The following is a 20,990-nucleotide window of genomic DNA, read 5'->3' as shown; positions in this document are numbered from 1 at the left end:
GCTGCATCCGCTGAGAGCTGGGGAGGAGCTAACGTCCCCATCCCCTCCTTAACTCTGTGCCCTGTGCCTCCCGACAGCCCTGCCCTTGGGCGCTGACAGCCGAGTGGGCCCGACACACAGGAAGGCACCCGTGTATCCGGTGGAACAAGGCAGTGGGTCAGAAATGGCCCCCTGCTGATGGCTGCCCATGCCAACACCTGATACATGGCAGCTATGAGGTGCCGCTATGAGCATCCACGTAGGGCTCTGTGTGTGTGACTTGCTCAGTCGTGTCTCTTTGCACCCTATGGGCTGTAGGCCTCCAGGCTCCTTTGTCCATGGGATTCCCCAATCAAGAATACTGAAGCAGGTTGTCATTCCCTTCTCCAGGGGATCTTCCCCACCCAGAGACTGAACCTAGGTCTCCTGCATTGCCTGGTGGCTCAGACGGTAAAGAGTCTGCCTGCTATGCGGGAGACCAGGGTTGGGAAGATCCCCTGGAGAAGGAAATGGCAACCCACTCCAGCACTCTTGCCTGAAAAATCCCATAGACAGAGGAGCCTGGTAGGCTACAGTCCTATGGGGTTGCAAAGAGTCGGACTCGGCTGAGCGACTTCACTCACTCCTGCATCACAGGCGGATCCTTGGCTCTCTGAGGGTGGCAGGCAAGTAGACCCCAGAGAGTGAGGAGTCAGCCACAGTAACCTTGAGTTCGGTTCTGTGTCCTGACAGTGGCTGGATCGGAAAACGTGAGCAGCACTTGGTGGACGACGGTCTGAGAGGCCGCTGGGGAGATGGGGAGCAGACTGTGAAGCCACTGTAGGCATTCAAGCAGGATGAGATGGAGCAGGGGGAGCCCTGAACCAACACCCAGCCCTGAGGACCAGGGGACTGAGCGGGTCCCCAGCTAAGCCTCCCAACTCCCTGGTCCAGTTCCACCCTATACTGGCCTTGCACTCACAGAGACACCCCAGCAGGCAGGTAGAAAACGACCGTGTTTAATGACAGTCGGTTAAAAAATGAAAAACAAAACAGCTTTATACACACTGTACACATTTACATGGCTTTGGAGGATCTGACCCGTGATAGGACTGAGGTATGCTGGGGCCCCCAGGGTGCAGGGTCTCTGGCAGGAAGCACCCCCACCAGCTGACCTGGCCTTTTGGCCAGGATCTTGGGGAATAGGTCTCCAGAACCACCAAACTGGAAGGCAGCACCTACGCAGAGCCAACCCCTGTGGGAGGCAGGAGGCGCAGGACCCTGACACCCACGTGCCAGCCCCCTATGGGACCCCACAGCGAGGACGGTGAGGGCTCCAGCTCCCCCAGCCCTGCTGAGGCCCGACCCTGAGGGGTGTGGATGGAGACCATGGGCAGCTGGGTTCCATGTGACCTGCACAGGCTGCGTGGAGCCAGCCCAAGACCACCCTCAGCCTCCATGCCAGAGCCCCCCTGCCCAGTCTCAGACAGTCGCTGGCAGTGGCCACGACCCGCGTGGCCCTCCCTGCAGTCCTGGTGGCAGCGCCCTGCCTTGCCCCCATAGCAGCCGCGACTCCGTGCCCTGCCTGGTCCCTACAGCCACAGGCAGGGCCACGGTCTCCTGTGTGGAGGTGTCAGGGCCTGAGGACAGCCAGGCGGTGATCAGCGGAAAGTGTTGGCAGCCTCAGTGCAGCTGAAGAAGTCGGGGCCCACGAGCCGGGGGAAGCCCTCCAGGGCTTTCACCTTCACGGGGTCAAACTTCCAGTAGAGGCGGCCACGCAGGAAGTAGGCGAAGCCTGAGGAGACAGGAGGGTCAGGGCCTGGTAAGTGGACAGAGGGATGGGCACAGGCCTTGGCCACTGCTGGGTTCCTTGAAACCTGAGGACCTCAGGTGGCCCTTAAGACAGTGAAGTCGCTCCATTGTGTCTGACTCTTCGCGACCCCATGGAGCTTCCAGGCTGCTCTGTCCATGGAATTTTCCAGGCAACAGTACCGGAGGGCATTGCCATTTCCTTCTCCAGGGGATCTCCCTGACCCAGGGATCGAATCCAGGTCTCCCGCATTGCAGGCAGACGCTTTACTGTCTGAGCCACCAAGGAAGCCCCAGGGTCTTTCTACCCTTGGGCGAGCCCTTCTGCCTGCCCTCAGGGTCTGGTCTGAGCTGCCACCCAGCCTGACAGAGGCTGGAGCCTCGGACTGATTTCACTAGCCACATCCAAGGGACCTGGGCACGGGCCTCAGTCTCCATGCCGTGCCTGGTGCCCACAGCCACAAAGATGGAGCACAGGGAGTTAGCACAGTCCTTGGCAGGAGGAGGGGCGGAATGGGAGGGGGCCGGGCAGAGGCCTGCCCCCTGCACACCTTCAGCATCCTGGAAGGCCGCGTCGATCTCCGAGGGCACCCCTCGCCAGTCGGTGACCCGGCGCGGCACAGGGCTGTCCACGCGGCGGGCGCTGGGCTGGAAGCGCCAGTAGTCCCCACTTCGGAAGAAGTAGATCTTGTTCTTCTCGGAGCCCCACACCAGGGCGGCATGGATCGGGGACCCCTGCAGGCCCAGCTCGGAGAGGGGCGCGGGGCCCAGGACCGGCTTCTCACCGTCATACACCCAGTACTGAGCTCCTGTTGGAGAAACGGTGGGTGGGGGGTGTGTGCTGCAACAGGGCTGCCCAGCGGCCACCTTCCACCACCAACACCACCTCGGACCTTCCCAGCCTCAGTTTCGTTGTCCATAAAACACAAAAGGCCAGTAATAATGCCTGCTTGGTACCCCTGCCCCCAAGAACGACACTGGGCAATGCCAGCGGCGCTGGGAGGTATACATGGGAAAGGTCGTTCTGAGCAGCAAAGAGGCCACCTGGGCGCCCGCTCCATCCCTGCACTTGGCTGCCCACCCCAGTGCCAGCTCTCAGGCAGCAGGCCCTGCCCCTTGGCATGCTCCAGGCTCCCATCTCTGGCACACTGAGCTCACATCCCTCCCGACATTCTCCAAGCTGTGCCCTCATGTGGGTCACTTCACCACCTCTGAGCCCCAGAGCCTTGTCTCTAGGGGCAAGGATCACACGTGCTTCATGGGGTGCAATACCTTTTATCCTACTCCCGCTTCGAGAACCGCCTCCTCCAGGAAGCCTCCCAGCTGTGCCCAGAGGAGTGAGTCACGCTCTTCCTGGGCCCCAAAACTCCGGGACCCCCTCCGTCTGTCCATCTGCTCATCACGTCTGTCTGTCCCTACCCTTGGCCATGACGTTCCTGGCTCCCTGCAGTCTCCTGAGTGTGACCCGGCTCCCACTCACCTTGGAAGAACCAGATGTGGCCCTGGGCGTCCTCGAAGGCTGCATCCACAGGGCTGGGCAGCCCCTGCCAGTGGCGAGAGGCCAGCGCAGGGTAGCCAGGCTGCAGCCGGCCCCCGCGCAGCCGCCACACAAAGCCTGCCTTGAAGAAGAAGAGCTCGCCACGGATGGTGGCGGCTGCGTCAAAGGAGACCTGGCAGGCATCCGGTGGGGCGTCCGGCTGGGGTGAGAGCGAAGGGTTAGGAGGAGCCCATGTTGGAGCTGCAGAGGCAGCCGTGGGCAGGGGGAGCAGGGCCTCACCTCCAGCGGCGCGATCTCGTTGGTGTCCGCCCCGGTGCCAGGGCCCAGGTCCGGAGGCCTGGACGTGGGAGCTAGCTGAGGCCGGCCGTACAGCTGCTGGATGCCCCTGCGGTCGTCTGGGCTGAGGCTCAGTGGGTAGCGGAAGGTGTAGAAGGGGGACATCAGGGCCTTCGCAGCTGTCGTGTGCTGCAGCCCGAGCACGTGGCCAAACTCGTGTGCCGCCACCTGCAGGAGATCCGTGCCTGGAAGAGGGAGACAGCCCGGCAATGCGCGAGCTCCCCAGCGGACGCAGAGCCCGGGCCCGGCTCCGGGGCCTCGACAGGGCCCCTCCGGAAAGTGGGGCCCCAGCCCCTACCCTGGTTGTCCCCGATGGTCCAGGTCTCATCATAGTCGAAGTGGACATCCCCTTCTCGGTGGGTCTTGGGGAAGAAGGCGTGGGCCAGGATGCCCCCAGGTCCATCAAAGGGCAGATTGTCCCCGTGCCAGTACCTGTCGGGGGGTGGGTAGGGGCAGAGTCAGTGGCTGCCGGCAGATGGGTTTCCTTCCCAGGGTGGGGGTGCCCTCAGGCCCCCGCTCACCTGGTGAAGTCGATCACGATGTCGGCGCGGCCCTCGTGCACCTCGGTGAAGGTGAGCGGTGTGACATCGCTCCACACCTGGAGGGCCTCCGCCACCGTCTGCCGCACCTGTTCCCGCAGCAGCTGCCATGGGAACCGGAGGATCCTGGGGAGGACAGGGGCGGTGAGGGGGGCCTGGGTCTGGCTCACGGGGTAGCGTCAGCCCCGCTGGCTGTCGGGGCCAGGAGTTTCCCCGGATGCACAGTGAGGGGGCAGGCGTGCGTGATGTGGGCCCAGTGTGCTCTGAGGGTGCGCACCACTCCCCACACTGCATGGGCACAGCTTTGTGTGGTCTGTGTGCCCTTAGGTGGCCGCGAGGGTCTGCACTGGGCGGAAAGGACCCAAGAGCCCCGAGGCCCCCTCCCAGACCTGACCGTGGGGAGGCCTTGGACCCCAAGACCTGCCCTTCCTGCTCCCCAGGCTCCCCGCCCAGGACACTTCCGAGGCCCCAGGAGTCCCCGCTGCAACGACGTGGGACACCACACCCATCTTCGCCGCCCACTGCAGGAAGTGTAGTCTCAGCGCCAGGGGCCGAGGTCACCCGAGCCGTCACCTGGCCTGCCCCAGTGGGTCCCTCCCTGTGAGGGTCCCGAGTGCGGTGCTAGAGCTGAACCGGGCGTGGGGAGCACCTCGCTCCCCCGGAGGAGGGGCCGTGTCTGCCTCCCTCACTGAGAGTCCCAGGGCCTGGCCCGCAGCACGGTGCCCGCAGAGGTTGCGTGGGTGACTAACGGCCGTGCCCCACGGGTGTGTGGGGTGGCCAGGTGGGTGTGGAGACCGTGCTCCCAAGGGAGGGCATGGGAGTGCATCTAAGTGTGGGTTTGGGGTGTTGAGCAGTGGGCACGGGAGTTGGGGGACACTCCAGCCTGTTGGCCATAGGGATCTGCCCTCCCCCCAGCTCCAGCGTGTCTCAGACAGCAGGTGGAGATCAAAGGCCAGCTCGTGGCCACTGGCCCTACCTGTAGGTGAGGTCCGTCTTCTCCCAGCGCCCGCCCGACAGCACGAACCGCTTCTGTCGGTTGCGGGCACTCGGCCCATCGGGCAGGTCAGGCACGCCGCAGCGGGGAGGTCTGGGGCGGCCAGCAAGCGGGAGGGCCTCCTGGGTGGCCAGGGCGGGGGCGTCACTGTCGGGAGGGGCGTCGGGCCAGGGCTGTGGCCCTCTGCTCACGGGGTGGCGGCGGGGGGCATCCTGAGCGGGAGAGAGGCCCGGGTCAGCGGTGTGGGTGTCAGCGCAGCCTCACTCCAGCGGAGGCCGTCGGGGAGCATGGCGCTCTGGCGCGGGCTGACTGGCGTCCAGATGCTGATCCCAAGGCCTCCCGCCCCCTCCTGGAGGGCCCCAGGTGCCCAGGGTCACTTACTCCCGCCGTTTGGGCCGGGGACGGGTAGGTGGGGCTGCAGGCCCGCCTGCCCTCTTCACGCACAGCCTCGAAGGGACCCCCACCCCCGGCAGACACCTCTCCCCCTGCGTTTCTTCCTGGGCGCCCCCAGCCCCCCAGGTCTGTCCTCTCCAGCTCCGTGAGCTGGCTCCTGCCCAGGACACCCACCACGGCCACCCACCAGCATGGAGGGGCTGCCGCCCTCCCCCCCTGCATCTGCTCACCTGACTAGTAGGGGTGATCCCACCCTTTAGTGTGGATCTGGGGGTGAACCAACCAGGCCATGCTCAGCACAGGGCCGGCACCACTCAGGGCACCGGGAACTGGGGTCCGATCACTGGGGCACACTTGTTTTTTTAAGTAACGATCTTTAAAACTTTTATTATTTAGTTATTTATGTTTGGCCGCGGCTGGGTGTTCTCCAGTTGCTGCAGCGGAGGCACAGCCTCCGTGTGGTCTGTATGTCCCCTCTGCATGGGTGGGGGTGGCTGGCAGTTCCCAGATGCTCGGTCCCCACCCTGCCAGGGCCCCTGGACCACGCTCTCCCGGTGGAGGGGTGATTCTGACCTGGCGCATACACCCTCCCCGCGTCCCAGCCTGGAGGTCGCGGTTCCCCTGCCTGGAAAAGGCGGAAGCTCAGAGAGGCAGGGAGAGCCCGTGGGATCAGCCTGCAAAGACACGGCAGAACCAAGCGGGGGGCCTGGCACCCCGGGCCGCAGGTGAGGGTCACAGCGGAGCTGGGGGAGAGGCCGGGAGCCTCAGCGCCCGTCTGGCCCGGCCTGTCTGCTCAGTGCCGCTGTGGCCTTCCCGAGCCATATTTGGGGCAGGAGCCGGGCCGCCAGGGCCCCACCCTCGGCCTCAGCCTCTGGCAACTCTCCCAGGCCCTGGGCACCCCAGAGCTCAGACGAGCACCCCAGCCGCTCCCCACCAGCTGCCGACTCCAGAGCCACCAGGAATGACCAGCAGGCAGAGCAGGAGGCTCTCTGCGCTCCCAGCACACCCCTGACCCCAGCTCTGCTCTGTTCTTCAGGCTGGGGTCCCCCTTCCCCAGGGGAGGGACTGTCCCCACCAGGGCAAACGAAGAGGAGGAAGGGGAAATGACCAAGTACCCGCTGTCTTCCAGACAATTTGGGGGCAGGGTTCACTGGATCCCCCCCGGCCCCCACCCCCCACCCCCAGCGTCAGGTGGGAGGACACACGTCCAGGTCTCACACTGAGGATGTGGGCCCCGGGCCTGCCCCTGCTCCTCCCCATGTCGGCTCCGTGACCTCCAGGAGGAACAGAAATCCTTTCCTCAACCCTGGTGGAGGTCCAAGGACCCTCCTCAGAAAGACCAGGGCTGCATTGTTCCCCCGGAGCCCCAGAGAGCCCAGGGCCTAGCCTGCCAGCGAGTGAAATCTCCCCTCTCCTCTGCCCCCAGGAAGGCCTGAGCAACAAGCCACGGTGGGGTGGAGGGTGACAGGCAGGCCCAGCGTGCCTTCCTCTCTTGCCCCCACGAGGCGCTAGGTCCAGGCCCAGACCCCTGCATCCTGGCGTGCTCAGTGCAGCAGCGAGATCCCCGGCCTGAGACTCAGCAGGCCCAGTTCCATGCCACGGAGACCCTGGGCAAGTCACAGCCTTCTCTCAGCCTCCACTTTCCCATCTGTTCAATGGGAACGGGGCCATGGCGAAGGGGTAACCGACCTCTCTCTATAACGCCCTTTGGGGCAGCAGGCATGGAGAGAGTCCCCTCCATGGGCTGGCTTCTCCCACTCTGGGACGCTGCTCTGCCAAATTCCTGCCCTCCCCCACCTGGCAGTCAGCCCCCACCTGCCCCCCAGGCCTCCAGACTTGACATTAGAACACAGGAGCGGCAGCTGGAAGGAAGCTCTCAGGGCCAGAGAGGAAGAGTGACTCGCGCCGGGTCCACCTGCAAGCCGGGGCCTCCGGTTCCCTGCCCACGTCATGGTCACCGCTCCTGGAGGCTCTAGGATCCAGGCCCCAGGCAGCGAGGTCCTTTCCTGGAGCACATCGTCCACAGGCTCTTGGCCTCAGTTTCCCCACCGCTGGCCCCTGCTCTGCCGCCCTCCTGCATTCTGTCTCCCCGTGTCCTTTCTGGCCTGGGGCTGGGGGGCCCTCCCTAGCTCCAAGGCCTGATCCTCACCTGGGTGCGCCAGTCCCCACCACCCCCCCCGCCCGGGGCTGCTGGAAGGCAGTGAGGTGGGGATGAGCACACACCTCGTCTGCCTCATCCACAGCCCTGGGGGATTGGGGAGCAGGCATCGCCCCACCTCCCAGGGGAAGAGACGGGGCCCAGAGAGGTCCAGGTCTTGGCCCAGGGTCACACGGCGAGGGAGCCCAGAGCTGGACCTAGACCTGGGGATCAGGCCTCCCCACCCATGGCCCCCCCACCCCCCCAGCTGTGGCTTGTCTCCAAAACCCACATTCCTGAGATGGCTGCTCGTCCTCCTTGCAGGCCTGCCTGCTCGTCAGCCAGCGTCTCCCTGGGCCTGCCCTGGGCGGAGGTGCCCAGTCCGCTCACCCCACCTCTCCCGGATAGGCACCACACCACAGCCTCACACATCCTTGAGGAATTGCTTGGGGAATTCAGTCTCCCAGCTGAGCCAGAGGCTCCGGTCAGCCTCGGGGCCAACCTGCAATCGGGAAAATGGGAGGCAGCCAGCGGCTGGGAGTGGCGGGGGCCCCTGGACTGGGAAGTGCTGGGCACGGCTGAGCCGGGCATGCCCTCTCCGGCCTGCCTGCCATTGGCCCAGGTCCCCATAGCCACCCCCTCTGCGGTGGGCAGGAGGCGACCCCGAGGGGAGGACACTGGTCAGGCTGGGAGGAAGGCAGAGAGCATCCGCACACCATCCCGGGCCCTCCCTGAGGCTCAGAGAGGTCAAGTGACCTGCCAGAGTCACACCGCCTGCTCCTGGGCAGGCAGGTCCATCTCCCCCACCCCCTCACCCCGCTGGCTCCAGAAGGGAAGGCGGGGTCCCCCACAGTGGGCGGGCGGCGGGGCTTTCATCAACCCTGAAAGCTGTGAGCTGGGATGGATAAATATTTACAGAGCCTTCCCGGCCCTGCCAACAGCCGTCCAGGGATAAGCATGTCCGAGGCGACCCCGAGTGCCCCCTGCATATCTGTGGCGTGACAGATGACAGCCCGGCTCAGACCCCGCCTGACCCCGCACAAGTGGCACAGTGGCAGCTCCAGGTGATGGAACGTGTCCGTGTGCCCAGCTCTCCTGGCCTCCCTGCAGACGCTGTTCAGCCCAGCAGTGGGCACTGTCGCCTCCCACCCGCCCACCTGGACAAGGCTGGGGGTGAGGGCTACCGAGGCGCCGGAGGGCTCACCTAGGGCCACGTGGTTCAAAAGCCCAGGTCCCTCCGGTTCCTAAACCCGCGGATTCAGCAGCTCCCCAGGGTGACCCCTAGACTCTGCCCCTAGGCCTAGGGGGCCGGGCGGGGCTGGGGAGGAGGCAGGGCCCCCAGACTGAGGTACCCGCTCCCCCTTCCATCCCCAGCGCTGCCAGGGGGCAAGACTGGCCAGGGCAGAGCTGGCGTGGCTGGACAGAAGGGGCCCAGGCTTGCCAGACCTCCCTTGTCACCGGAGCTGTGCCCAGAGAGTCTGCCTGGGCGTCTGCCCCCAACCCCGCTAACGACCCCATCCCTGCCCCCCACCCCTGCCCGGACAGGCTGGAGGCTCAGCGGCACACCCGCGTGGGCCGGGCTCCCGGGGAGCTGTGCGCCTGCAGTAGCCTAGGCTGTGACTGGTCCCCCGAAGCCCCAGCAGTGGGGGAGGGCGCAGCCTTTAGGGCACACGCAGGCTGGCACACACAGGGGCGTCCCCCCCCTACCACCCCCGCCAGGCCACACCGGAGCTCTCACGCTTAGGCTGCCTCCTGATTCCATAGCCTCCCAATCCCGCCACTCACAGGTCCCAGGCGGTAGCATCCGTCTCTTCCAGGCTCAGACCCCGCATGCCCTCCCCACAGCGCTTCCCTCAACCCTCCCGCCTGGAGGTGTGCTCACCGAGGCCACACACCTGGCGGCTGACGCCAGCTGGGGACCCGCGGGTCTTTGTCCCTGCGGTGAGTCGGGAGCCCTGTAGCCACTCCCGCTGTCCCTCCCCTGCAACACACACACACACCCGGGATCGCGGCCGGGCGGGCGCGGAGTGGGCAGGTCTGGGAGCTGGGGGGCTGGCGGCGTGCGTCTAGCGCCCGACCGAGTCCCGCCCGCTCACCAGCCAGCCCGAGCGATCCCGGCGCCGGCTTCACTTGCATACTTCCAGGGACGGGAAGCTCACTATCCACCACGCCCCCGGGGCACCCAGACAGCGTTTCGGGGTAACGGGCCGCGCCGGGCCACTCCCGGGCACCCCCTTGGATCCAGCTCTGCGAGCCGGCGCCCCTCGGCGTGGAGGGCGGGGCGGGGCGGGGGGGGCTGGAGGACGGCGGGCACTCACCGGCGGCCGCGGGGCCCGGGCCAGCAGCAGCGGCGGCGGCGGGAGCAGCAGCAGCAGCAGCAGCGGGAGCAGGAGGGCGCGCGAGGCCGCGCCGCGGAGCCCGGCGGCCCGAGCCATCCGCCCCGGGGCTGCAGGGCCTGCTGGGCTGCCGCCGGCCGCCGCCCCTTATAGCCTCCGCCCCGCCCCCGCCCCGGCCCCGCCCCCCGCTTTTGTTCTGCACTCGCCCCGCGCCCGCGGCCAGGGAAGGGGGGTGGCCCGGCCCGCAGATCCGGTCCTTCCCGGGGCGGGCCGGGCTGCGGTCTCGGAGGCCCGGAGGGACGGGGCGGGGCGGGAGAATGACCCTGGCCAGGAGGGTGCCGCTGCTCCGGGCCTCAGCGTCCCCAATGCGATGGGCCGTCTGAGAGGAGTCGGGTTTCCCTGCTCGCCCCCGCCTCCTGACAGGCCAACTTGGGAAGGTGCATCCCGAGCAGGGACATTCAGCTGTGTCCCGGGGGACACTGGCCACGGGGAGGCGGCTGGCCAGGACGTCAGCTTGGCAGAATCCGCCAGTTCACAGAGGGGGAAACTGAGGCCCCGAGAAGGAGGGGCCAGATGAGGCTTTCTCCAAACCACCGGGCAGGATGAGGGGTCAGGAGGCCTTCTTGGCAGGTAAGCTGTTGGGAGGAGGTGGTCAGAAGGCAGTGTCTGTGCGGGGCGCTGGGGACCCCACGCCGCCCCTTGGCCTGGGATGAGCAGCCTCCTGAGGCGAGGGCGCGTCTCTGAGAATCAGAGGGAGGGTGGTGAGCACACTGGGAAACGGTCATACAATCCTTGTGATGACCCGGGGTGCAGGCAATCTGTTTTATCTCCGGGGAGCCGAAACACGGGCAGTGGCCCGCAGGGTGAGGCTGCGCCTAAAAAGGGCGCCCAGCTTGTGCCTAAAAAGGGAGGAGACGGGCAGCGAGGGGAGGGCCACCGGCTGACTCAACCCCCCCTCCCCCTCCAGTCCCCGGAGCCGCCGCGGCCTCTCCAGGGAGGCTCCACAGAGACCCCTAGAGGGCGAGAAGAGGGAAGACAGCCGTGATTTCTCACTCCCTAGGCCGAATGGCACCCCACTCCAGTACTCTTGCCTGGAAAATCCCATGGATGGAGGACCCTGGTAGGCTGCAGTCCATTGGGTCACTAAGAGTCGGACACGACTGAGCAATTTCACTTTAACTTTTCACTTTCATGCATTGGAGAAGGAAATGGCAACCCACTCCAGTGTTCTTGCCTGGAGAATCCCAGGGACGGGGGAGCCTGGTGGGCTGCCGTCTATGCGGTCACACAGAGTCGGACACGACTGAAGCGACTTAGCAGCAGCAGCAGCAGGCTGAAGGCAATGGCACCCCACTCCAGTGTTCTTGCCTGGAGAATCCCAGGGACGGGGGAGCCTGGTGGGCTGCCGTCTATGGGGTCGCACAGAGTTGGACACGACTGAAGCGATTTAGCAGCAGTAGCAGTAGCAGGCCGTTTGCCTGGAGAAGGCAATGGCACCCCACTCCAGTACTCTTGCCTGGAAAATCCCATGGACGGAGGAGTCTGGTAGGCTGCAGTCCATGGGGTTGCTAAGAGTCGCACACGACTGAGCGACTTCACTTTCCCTTTTCCCTTTCATGCACTGGAGAAGGAAATGGCAACCCACTCCAGTGTTCTTGCCTGGAGAATCCCAGGGACGGGGGAGCCATCTTTTTCTTCCTTTTTAAAATTTTCAGGGATCGAACCCATGCCCCCAGCACTGGAAGCATGGACTGTTAACCACCGGACCACCAGGGAAGCCTGCCATCTGTTTCTTCAGAGTGATTCAGTTTTTTAAAAATGGAAATGCCTATTTCAGCCTCATCTTAGCAATATTGGTCAAGAAATCATGGATTTGATGAACTGATGATACATTTTTTTTCTTTCTGATACACATGAAAATGCATAAAGTAAAAATGTTTAACTACCTTAAATGGTCTCGAGGGCCTCCAGGGATGCGTGGCCTTGTTCTGGGGACCGGCAATCCACCAGTCATGGGAGTTTTAAGTAACAGCCTCCCACGTTGCAGGTCACAGTGGAAAGCCACAGTTACAGCAAGCTGGGCTTGTCCCAGAGGGCTTCCTGCAGGAGGGGGGCCCTGATCAGCCCAGGAGGGGCCGGTGTGGCAAACAGGAGCAGGTCAGCAGGGGCTGCAGGAGCAAAGGGGTGGAGGCTGGCCCAGGCCTGGCATGTCTGCCAGAAGAGAGTGGCCACCTTTACATGCTCCCCTCTCCTGGAGGCAAACAGTCACCCCATTGCAGGGAGGAGAAAACTGAAGCCCAGGCCCAGATGGGGGTCAGGGGAGGGCCCTGCTTCTCGGGCTGGCTGAGAGGACTGTGTGGTCGGGACGTAGTCGTGACATCACCCAGCTTGCCAGGCACTGCCGGTGCCCCTGTTCCCTCCTCGCTTGCCGTTCCTCCTCACAGAGGGGCCTCCTCTGCCCACCTGAGCCCCCTACCCCATGCTTCTGCTCCTGACTTCATCCTCCCTGCAGTCCCTGGGCCAAGAGGCCTCTCTTGGGGGTTGGGGACAGTGATGTGAAGATAGGAAAGTCAGGAGCCCTCCCTGCCAAGGGCACCAATATGACCACTCAGAACTCACTCAGAAAGGACCATGAAAACCTGCCATTCCTGAAGGGCTGGGAAGCATCCTGAATCCGGATGGCCCTGCCCTGGACCTGGAACTAAGGCGTAAAATTCAAGGCCACAGGATTCAAACCCGCACCAATGCCCCTAGGCCCGCAGGGGACAGCCATTGGAAAGGACACACGGGGTAAACGCGGTCGGTGTCTGGCGCTGCATCCAGCCAGTCCATCCTAAAGGAAATCAGTCCTGAGTGTTCATTGGAAGGACTGATGCTGAAGCTGAAACTCCAATACTCTGACCACCTGATGTGAAGAACTGGCTCATAAGAAAAGACCCTGATGCTGGGAAAGATTGAAAGTGGGAGGAGAAGGGGACAACAGAGGATGAGACGGTTGGATGGCATCACTGACTCAATAGATGAGTTTGAGTAAACTCCGGGAGTTGGTGATGGACAGGGAAGCTTGGGGTGCTGCAGTCCATGGGGTCGCAAAGAGTTGGACACGACTGAGCAACTGAACTGAGCCGAGGGGGGAACCGGATGCCTCCTGGCGGGTGCTCTGTGAGAGTCCTGGGAGGCTTTCTGGGGGCGGGACGGGGGTGAGTGCTTTGTACCCGCCCCAGTCCACCCGCGACCCTGGGGCCACGCGGGAGGGGGGAGCAGGGCTCGGCCGATCGCCAGACCGCCCTCGGTTCGGCTTGCCGCGCTCCGCCGCGGCCTTTGAAGGTCCGTCCCGTGGCCCTTGCGCGCGCCCTCCGCGTGCTGCCACAGCGGCTCCGATTCTCCAGGGCGCACACAGCTCGGGCCGGCGGCCCGGAGGGCGCAGGCTCACCGACCCCCGGAGCTGCCGAAGGAGAAGCCAGGGACCCGCGGGGGTGCCGCGTGACCGGGCCCCGGGCCTCCCGCCGGGGGCGTGTCTCCGCAGTCCCGCCCCGGCCCCGCCCCGCCGGCGGGGACCGGCGCCGCCGCCGCCGTCCCTGAGCCACAGCCAGCGCCGCGGTCGCCGTCTCCGACTCGGCTCGTCCGGCCCCGCCGCGCCGCCGCCGCCGCCGCCATGCCCCGGGGGAGCCGCAGCGTGGCCTCGCGGCCAGCCAGGTAGGAGCCGGCACGGGCGCCGGGGGCGGGCGCGGGGGAAGCGCGGCCCCGCAAGGACGCGGCGGCGTGACCTTGGTGACGGCCGCGCCATCTTGGCGGGGGCGGGGCGGGGGCTGCCGCCGCGCGTCTAGGACGGTGGTCGCCCGGCCTGGGGTCCGGCCGGGAATGACCCCGCCTCTCCCCGCATCCCGCAGCCGCCCCGCCGCGCCCTCTGCCGCGCACCCGCCTGCGCACCCGCCGCCCTCGGCCGCGGCCCCGGCCCCCGCCCCGTCGGGCCAGCCCGGCCTGATGGCGCAGATGGCGACCACCGCCGCCGGAGTGGCCGTGGGCTCGGCTGTGGGCCACGTCGTGGGCAGCGCTCTGACCGGAGCCTTCAGTGGGGGGAGCTCAGAGCCCGCCCAGCCTGCGGCCCAGCAGGTGAGCAAGGGCTCAGGGGAAACTGAGGCCCGACACAGAGCCGCAGCAAGAAGGATCCTACTGGTCACTCGGCTGTTGGCCTGGGGTCATCACAGGCGGGCTCTCCCAACCCATCCCCTGAGGCCAAGGTCCCTAGAACCCCGTGGGCAGACACCAACCAGCCCTTTAAATATGGGGAAACCAAGGTGCTTAGGGGTCAGAGATAGCCCTAGGTCGCCCAACCCTAGTAGAAGGGAGGGCTGTTGGAGTTCCTGAGTGCCCGCTCTCCCACCCCCCGGGAGGCCCCTTCCTGAGCCCAAGGGTGACTGGTAGTCAGTGACTTTGGGCCTGCCGACCTGTACCCCACTGGGCACCCCACCAGTCCTGAGCCACATTTGGGCTTAGTGACGGGGTCAGGGATCATGAGGATCAGTGTGGCTGAGCCAGGAAGGTGTTAGAACCTGTCGGCCTGGAGTTCATACCAGCACTGCCCTGGGCTTTTCTAGACCCATGTCCCGCCTCCTGCCCCACCTGCCCCTGTTCCCGCACCCCACCAGCAGCGGCAGGGGCTTCGAGAGGGCTGTGGGCTCACCCTATTTCAGGGATGGAGCCGCTAAGACCTGGGGCACACTGCCCGCTAGGGACCCCTGAGGCACCAGGGCCGGGGGCTCTGCGGAGGGGCAGCCGCCACCCCCAGCTTTGGAGTCCTCTCCCGGGTGCCCAGCCCGAGCTGATCCGGCTGCCTCCCACGCTGTGCCCCAGGGCCCGGAGCGCGCCGCCCCGCAGCCCCTGCAGATGGGGCCCTGTGCCTATGAGATCAGGCAGTTCCTGGACTGCTCCACCACCCAGAGCGACCTGACCCTGTGTGAGGGCTTCAGCGAGGCCCTGAAGCAGTGCAAGTACAACCACGGTGAGCGGCTGCTGCCCGACTGGCGCCAGGGTGGGAAGGGCGGTCCACGGCTCCCACTCCTTCGGGGTGCTCCCGCTATTCCCAGGTGCTCCTGCACTTCCCATGTGCTCCCGATTCTCCCTGGTGCTCCCTCTCCTCCTGGCTGCTCCTTTGCCTCCCAGGTGCTCCCACTTCTCCCTGGTGCTCCTGCTCCTCCCGGCGGCTCCTGTACCTTCGGCCTGACCTCCTCCCTCTACAGGTCTGAGCTCCCTGCCCTAAGAGACCAGAGCAGATTGGGTGGCCAGCCCTGCACCCACCTGCACCCCCCTCCCACCGACAGCCGGACCATGACGTCAGATTGTACCCACCGAGCTGGGACCCAGAGTGAGGAGGGGGTCCCTCACCCCACAGATGACCTGAGATGAAAACGTGCAATTAAAAGCCTTTATTTTAGCCGAACCTGCTGTGTCTCCTCTTGTTGGACTGTCTGCGGGGGGCGGGGGGGAGGGAGATGGAAGTCCCACTGCGGGGTGGGGTGCCACCCCTTCAGCTGCTGCCCCCTGTGGGGAGGGTGACCTTGTCATCCTGCGTAATCCGACGGGCAGCGCAGACCGGATGGTGAGGCACTAACTGCTGACCTCAAGCCTCAAGGGCGTCCGACTCCGGCCAGCTGGAGACCCTGGAGGAGCGTGCCGCCTCCTTCTCGTCTCTGGGGGCCCCTCGGTGGCCTCACGCTCTGTCGGTCACCTTGCCCCTCTTGCTGATGCAATTTCCCCGTAATTGCAGATTCAGCAGGAGGAATGCTTCGGGCCTTTGCACCTGACCGCATGAGCAGAGGTCACGGCCAGCCCCCTTGGATCTCAGTCCAGCTCGGCCGCTTGGCCGTGACGTTCCAGGTCACAGGGCCTGCCGGCACAGAGGAGCAGGCCCTTCAGTGCCGTCGAGCACTCGGAGCTGCTGCCTCCGCTGAGTTCACTCAGTGTCTACGCACAGAGCGCCCACTGTGTACCAGGCCCTATTCCACGTTCCCCAGTCACCGAGCCCCCAGGGCTGGTGGGGACCTGCCCTCGGGTACACTGTGTCCCGTCACGTGGCTTTACGTGTGTCTCTGAGGGAGGCTGGCATTGCGGTCCACCTCTCAGCACAAACATCTGTCCCCTGGGAAGGGGGTCCCATTTCTGGGTGCGAGCAGCCCCCTGGGGTCCGTGTCTCCTCCTTACCTGGCTCAAGGCCCCGGCTCCTGGGTCCTGGACAGCAGGGAGCCCACCCCTCGGGGCTGTGGAGGGGGACCTTGCTTCTGGAGGCCACGCCGAGGGCCCAGGCGCCGCCTCCGGCCGTCGCCCTGAGGGAGCAGGCCCGACGCCAGCGCGGCTCCTCTGTGAGGCCCGGGAAACCCTGCCTGAGGGTGCGGGTGGGCAGGTGCCCCTGCCCCCAGGCTCTCCTGTGTGAGTGACACTCACCAGCCAGCTCTGGATGCCACCCATCCGGGTTCTCCAGGAGGCACTCATAGCGGGTGGGGTCCCCTCCCTCCCCCTCTGTGGAGGGAGGGAGTCTGATCACTGGGAGGCTGGTGGTCCGTACCCGCCCCCCCGACTCTGGACGTGTTTACTACCCCCGCCTGGGCTCAGGACAGGGCATTGGATGGGAAGGACAGGGCTGGGTCCTGGCCAGGCTGGGGGCTCTGCAGGGCATGGGTGCCCCTGTCTCTTCTTATATTCCAACGTCACTGCAGGGGGGCGCAAATCTTGGACCCCACTTACTGATGATCTGCATCAGGACATAGGTCCCCCCTCCTGCAGCGGGGGGCTGGCCACGGAGGGCGCTGGGGAAGGCCCCTCCTCCAGCCCCTCGGCGAGGCTCACCAGGTGCCCATCCTCAGCCAGCAGGGCGACGCTCGCTGGGAGGGCGGAGAGGGAGGCAGGGCAGGGCTGGTACGACCCCCGCTGGGGCGGGGGGGCCCTCAGCCGGTCCTCCAGCACCCTTGCTGCCCCCCCTCACCGTCAGGGGGCACCTGGCCGCTCTGCCTCAGGTGGGCGGTGAGGGTCCCAAGGCCACACCAGGTGTTCACCAGCTCCCAGCAGCTGGCTGTGGGAGAGGGGCAGAGGTGGGCGCATGGCACCCGCCTTCCCCCCAGACCAGGATGCTCTGCCTTCCTCCCGCCCATCTCCCCAGACATCTGAAGGACTCTTGCCTCCACCATGCAGCCCCGCCTCCACCAGAAGCTCAGGTTCCCCGCCCCCCCTCCCCGAAGCTGCAGGACCCCTGACCAGCGAAGAGATGGGACAGTTGGAACACACGCTCCCCCAGCAGCGGCACAGCAGCTGTGTGGCCCAGAAGAGCCCGCCTGTTTCCCTCAAGCAACTCCCCATGGATGTCATCCCATGGACACCCCCTTCCCCACACCGCCTCCTCGTTCTCCCCCTCCAAGGCAGAGGGAACGCACCCCCACCTGTCTGCTAGGACAGGGGACCCCACTTACCTCCGAACATCACCTTGATAAACATGGCCGTGGTGGGGACAGATCCCTCCGACCCCCAACTTCCGACCTGGGGAAGGAGCTGGGGTGGAGCTCGACTGCAGGGTGGGGCCCTGTGGGAGGTGTACGGGTGGAGAGGGTGATGGGTGGGTGGGCTCAAGCGGAGCTCCTTGCTCAGTCCAGGCGGTCCCTGCAGCTAGTCCAGGATCCTCAGCCTTCTCCCCCTCACTGGATCAGGGAAGACTGAGGTTCCCTCCCCTGCCCCCCCACCCAGCTTCCAAGCTGGTCTCTGTGGCAGTGGGAGCTGCCAAGAGGTCTGAGCGGCCAGTATCCGGGTAACGGGGTTTGTGGAGGGTCCGGGCATTCCCGGTGCAGGGCTCTAGTGGGGGCTGGAGCCTCGGGCCCAGAGCTGTCCAGAGACCAGTGCCCTCCCACCGCCGCCGCCCGCAAGGAGAGACAGAGCTCCCAGGCGGGGAGTCGGAGGTTCCTGGAGGGGGAGCATCCTCAACTCTGCAGGCCCCCTTCCCAGGCGCACTCCCGGCCTCCCCGTCTTCTGTCCCCTGCTCTTGTTGAAGTATGATTGGCATACAGTTCACAGCCACTCTTCGGAGTGTTCTCCACACTAAGGATACAGAACATGTCCCTCGTCCCCCCAAACTCCCAGCCAGGCTGTCACGAAGAGGGAGGCGGCCGACGGGGCAGGGCCTTGCACTCCTGCGTGTGGGGTCCACCGGGGTCGTCCCCGTGTCGGTGGCCCCTTCCTCTCACGCCAGGAGGGTCCCCTTGCCTGGAGGTGCCGTGGATCCGCTCGCTGCCTGCTCTTTGGGTTGTTTCCCGCATGGGGTGATGATGAAGAGGCCAGTACAGACACTCGCCAGCAGGTCTCTGGGTGAACAGGCATTTATTTCTCTTTCCTGAGGGCAGATCCTGGGAGTGGGGTGCCGGACCGTCCGGGGAGAGTATGCTTCTGTTTCTAAGAAGCTGCCGTGTTCTCCAGTGTGCTGCACCATGTCACGGCCCCTCTGTGCGTCTGGACTCAGGAGACCTCCTTCTCAGCGGCCCTCCCCCCCAGGTGGTCAGGCCATCTGTGCCCTTCTGGGGGCAGAGCTCAGCGCCGGAGGCGGGAGGAGGCCCAGATCCCAGCGCAGCCCACCAGCGTTGCTCTGCTTCCCTCGGCATTCATAGCTGGAGAAAGGGCAAGGAGCACCGGCTGAAGCCCCACCTGGAGGACGCACTTCGATGGCAGCAGGTGCTCAGAGGTGGCCCCGGGCAGCATTCCCCAGACGCACAGGCCAGTGCTTTCTTCCCAGGACACCACTGTGTCTGGGGACCCGAGTCCTGCAGCACGGTCGGGAGCGGCTGTGCCCAGATTCCGGCCTGCACCCTTGGCTCCAGCCACCACCCCTGTTTGTCAAGGGGTTTTTGTCTTTCGAGCCGCCGAGGAGGGAGTCTTTTGTCTGCAGTGTCACAGAAGTGCCATAAAGAGGGGCCCACAGTGGGAGCTTTATAACATTGGTGCGGAGGGCTGTAACAGGTCAGGGAGGCACTTGAGGGAGCCTTCTAGGGCGATGGAGATGTTCTAAAATTTGGTCTGGGTACAGGCTACAGAGATGTGTGGGTGTGTGTGTGTGTGTGTGTAAAACCCTCGAGCCACACGTGTGAGGTCTGTGCATGTGACCGTACACAGGAGACCTCGGTGGAAAGCAGCCACCTGCTCTGACTGCACCTGTGGATTTCCAGCTCCTGCCCTCAGGCGGCCCTGCGGGGCCCACTGGCTGACGGGGAGACGGCACCGCCCTCCCCCGCTGTCAGGGTGGGGGGGCTGACGATTTGCATGTCGTGTCAGGGTCCAGCGGCCTCCCTTGTGTGGAGGTCCCGAAGCACCTGGAGCGCCGCCCGCAGAACAGCGGACTCCTGCCTGCCTCCCTGCCTCTGGCCATGGCCTGCCCGCCTCTGGCCCTCTTTCTGCTCGGGGCCCTCCTGGCAGGTGAGCCCTCCCAAGGCCTGGCTCACCTAGGGGTGTGTAAGACAGCACGGGGCTCTAGAAGTAAATCGCGGGGAAGTAAATCGTAGTGGGCAGGGGGGATGGTTTCCGAAGGGGCCCTGAGGGGGACAGGAGACCTGGCCTCAGTTTCCCCACTGGTGAGTGACCAGATAGCCAGGGTACCTTTGGACTCTGACTCTGGGGGGCTCTCAGAGACTGGTCTCCTACTCAGTTTTTCAGAGGGGAAGCTGGTGTGGCCTTGTCACTGCCCTGCAGGGCCTCAGGGACAAGCTATCCCTGAGGAGGTCTCCAGCAGTCAGTGGCCGGAGGCTGAGCCGATGGATATAGTAACAGCCCAGGCGGCCTCTTGGGGGTGGTCAGCCTGTAGCCAGGTTTTGGACGAGCCGAAGTGACCTAAGTGATGGGGGTCTGCAGAGCAAGGGATGAGGGTGGGCAGCAGGAGGACCCAGAGCCCACCAGCCCACCCTCTGAATTCTGGACCCTTAGCTGCATGTGGCTCCTTGGGAAGACGGGGCTTAAGGGTTGCCCGCTCTGTGGCCCACACAGTGCTGATTCCACAGCACTGGCTGTGAGCTTTTGGGAGCAGATTCTCCCGGGGAGTCTGACCCAGGCTTTGTGGGGCAGGGGCTGGAGGGAAGGGGCCCAGGCCAGACCTGAGTGTGTGTCTCTCAGCCTCCCAGCCAGCCCTGACCAAGCCAGAAGCACTGCTGGTCTTCCCAGGACAAGTGGCCCAACTGTCCTGCACGATCAGCCCCCATTACGCCATCGTCGGGGACCTCGGCGTGTCCTGGTATCAGCAGCGAGCAGGCAGCGCCCCCCGCCTGCTCCTCTACTACCGCTCAGAGGAGCACCAACACCGGGCCCCCGGCATTCCGGACCGCTTCTCTGCAGCTGCGGATGCAGCCCACAACACCTGCATCCTGACCATCAGCCCCGTGCAGCCCGAAGATGACGCCGATTATTACTGCTTTGTGGGTGACTTATTCTAGGGGTGTGGGATGAGTGTCTTCCGTCTGCCTGCCACTTCTACTCCTGACCTTGGGACCCTCTCTCTGAGCCTCAGTTTTCCTCCTCTGTGAAATGGGTTAATAACACTCACCATGTCAACAATAACTGCTCTGAGGGTCATGAGATCCCTGTGGCTCGGGGTGTGGGGGTAGGGATGGTCCTGGGGATTACTGCAGAAGAGGAAGCACCTGAGACCCTTGGCGTGGGGCCCAGCCTCCCCACCAGCCCCCAGGGGCCCAGACTGGTGGCTCTTGCCTTCCTGTGACGGGAGGAGCTGGAGTGAGAGAAAAAGGAACCAGCCTTTGCTGGTCCCGGCTCTGCATGGCTGGTTGGGTTCCAACACTCAACGAGGGGACTGGACCGGGTCTTCGGGAGCCCCTGCCTACTCCTGGGTGGGGCAAGGGGGCAGGTGTGAGTGTGTGTGTGGGGTGCAGACACTCAGAGGCACCTGAAGGCAGGTGGGCAGAGGGCAGGGGAGGCATGGGCAGCAGCCCTCCTGGGGTAGAGAGGCAGGCTTGCC

General features: G+C 65.2%; 4 protein-coding genes across 4 annotated transcripts; 2 read left to right on the top strand and 2 right to left on the bottom strand.

The window, feature by feature from the left end:
- Positions 1-957: 957 nt before the first annotated feature.
- Positions 958-10,144, bottom strand: MMP11 (matrix metallopeptidase 11). Its single transcript, XM_070769920.1, has 8 exons — positions 9,983-10,144; positions 5,117-5,346; positions 4,123-4,266; positions 3,900-4,033; positions 3,545-3,786; positions 3,248-3,464; positions 2,319-2,576; positions 958-1,753 (listed from the first exon to the last, which is right to left on the bottom strand). The coding sequence occupies exons 1-8, from the start codon at positions 10,097-10,099 to the stop codon at positions 1,620-1,622; spliced, it is 1,476 nt and encodes a 491-aa protein (XP_070626021.1). The 5' UTR covers positions 10,100-10,144; the 3' UTR covers positions 958-1,619.
- A 3,411-nt stretch (positions 10,145-13,555) lies between these two features.
- Positions 13,556-15,440, top strand: CHCHD10 (coiled-coil-helix-coiled-coil-helix domain containing 10). Its single transcript, XM_019977990.2, has 4 exons — positions 13,556-13,696; positions 13,891-14,113; positions 14,855-15,002; positions 15,241-15,440. Exons 1-4 carry the CDS (start codon positions 13,656-13,658, stop codon positions 15,258-15,260), a joined length of 432 nt encoding a protein of 143 aa, XP_019833549.2. The 5' UTR covers positions 13,556-13,655; the 3' UTR covers positions 15,261-15,440.
- A 1,031-nt stretch (positions 15,441-16,471) lies between these two features.
- Positions 16,472-18,225, bottom strand: C17H22orf15 (chromosome 17 C22orf15 homolog). Its single transcript, XM_019977196.2, has 3 exons — positions 17,461-18,225; positions 16,980-17,066; positions 16,472-16,878 (listed from the first exon to the last, which is right to left on the bottom strand). Exons 1-3 carry the CDS (start codon positions 17,483-17,485, stop codon positions 16,754-16,756), a joined length of 237 nt encoding a protein of 78 aa, XP_019832755.2. The 5' UTR covers positions 17,486-18,225; the 3' UTR covers positions 16,472-16,753.
- A 1,062-nt stretch (positions 18,226-19,287) lies between these two features.
- LOC109571012 (V-set pre-B cell surrogate light chain 3) lies at positions 19,288-20,575 on the top strand. Its single transcript, XM_019977137.2, has 2 exons — positions 19,288-19,444; positions 20,135-20,575. The coding sequence occupies exons 1-2, from the start codon at positions 19,396-19,398 to the stop codon at positions 20,449-20,451; spliced, it is 366 nt and encodes a 121-aa protein (XP_019832696.1). The 5' UTR covers positions 19,288-19,395; the 3' UTR covers positions 20,452-20,575.
- The last annotated feature ends 415 nt before the right edge of the window (positions 20,576-20,990 follow it).

This window comes from Bos indicus, chromosome 17 (assembly GCF_029378745.1).
Source record: "Bos indicus isolate NIAB-ARS_2022 breed Sahiwal x Tharparkar chromosome 17, NIAB-ARS_B.indTharparkar_mat_pri_1.0, whole genome shotgun sequence".
Classification (NCBI taxonomy): domain Eukaryota; kingdom Metazoa; phylum Chordata; class Mammalia; order Artiodactyla; family Bovidae; genus Bos; species Bos indicus.
The sequence above is the reverse complement of the archived record's forward strand: the minus strand, read 5'-3'. Positions and strand labels throughout refer to the sequence as shown.

Coding starts and splice junctions, on each gene's coding strand:
- MMP11 (XM_070769920.1), bottom strand. CDS start 10,099: ATGGCTCGGGCCGCCGGGCTCCGCGGCGCGGCCTCGCGCGCCCTCCTG. Junction 4,267..5,116: donor AAGACGGACCTCACCTACAG/GTAGGGCCAGTG, acceptor TGTCCTCCCCAG/GATCCTCCGGTTCCCATGGC. Junction 3,465..3,544: donor ACGAGATCGCGCCGCTGGAG/GTGAGGCCCTGC, acceptor CTCTCACCCCAG/CCGGACGCCCCACCGGATGC.
- CHCHD10 (XM_019977990.2), top strand. CDS start 13,656: ATGCCCCGGGGGAGCCGCAGCGTGGCCTCGCGGCCAGCCAG. Junction 13,697..13,890: donor GTGGCCTCGCGGCCAGCCAG/GTAGGAGCCGGC, acceptor CGCATCCCGCAG/CCGCCCCGCCGCGCCCTCTG. Junction 14,114..14,854: donor CCCAGCCTGCGGCCCAGCAG/GTGAGCAAGGGC, acceptor GCTGTGCCCCAG/GGCCCGGAGCGCGCCGCCCC.
- C17H22orf15 (XM_019977196.2), bottom strand. CDS start 17,485: ATGTTTATCAAGGTGATGTTCGGAG. Junction 17,067..17,460: donor TATCAAGGTGATGTTCGGAG/GTAAGTGGGGTC, acceptor CCTCTCCCACAG/CCAGCTGCTGGGAGCTGGTG. Junction 16,879..16,979: donor CGGCCAGGTGCCCCCTGACG/GTGAGGGGGGGC, acceptor CCGCCCTCCCAG/CGAGCGTCGCCCTGCTGGCT.
- LOC109571012 (XM_019977137.2), top strand. CDS start 19,396: ATGGCCTGCCCGCCTCTGGCCCTCTTTCTGCTCGGGGCCCTCCTGGCA. Junction 19,445..20,134: donor GCTCGGGGCCCTCCTGGCAG/GTGAGCCCTCCC, acceptor TGTGTCTCTCAG/CCTCCCAGCCAGCCCTGACC.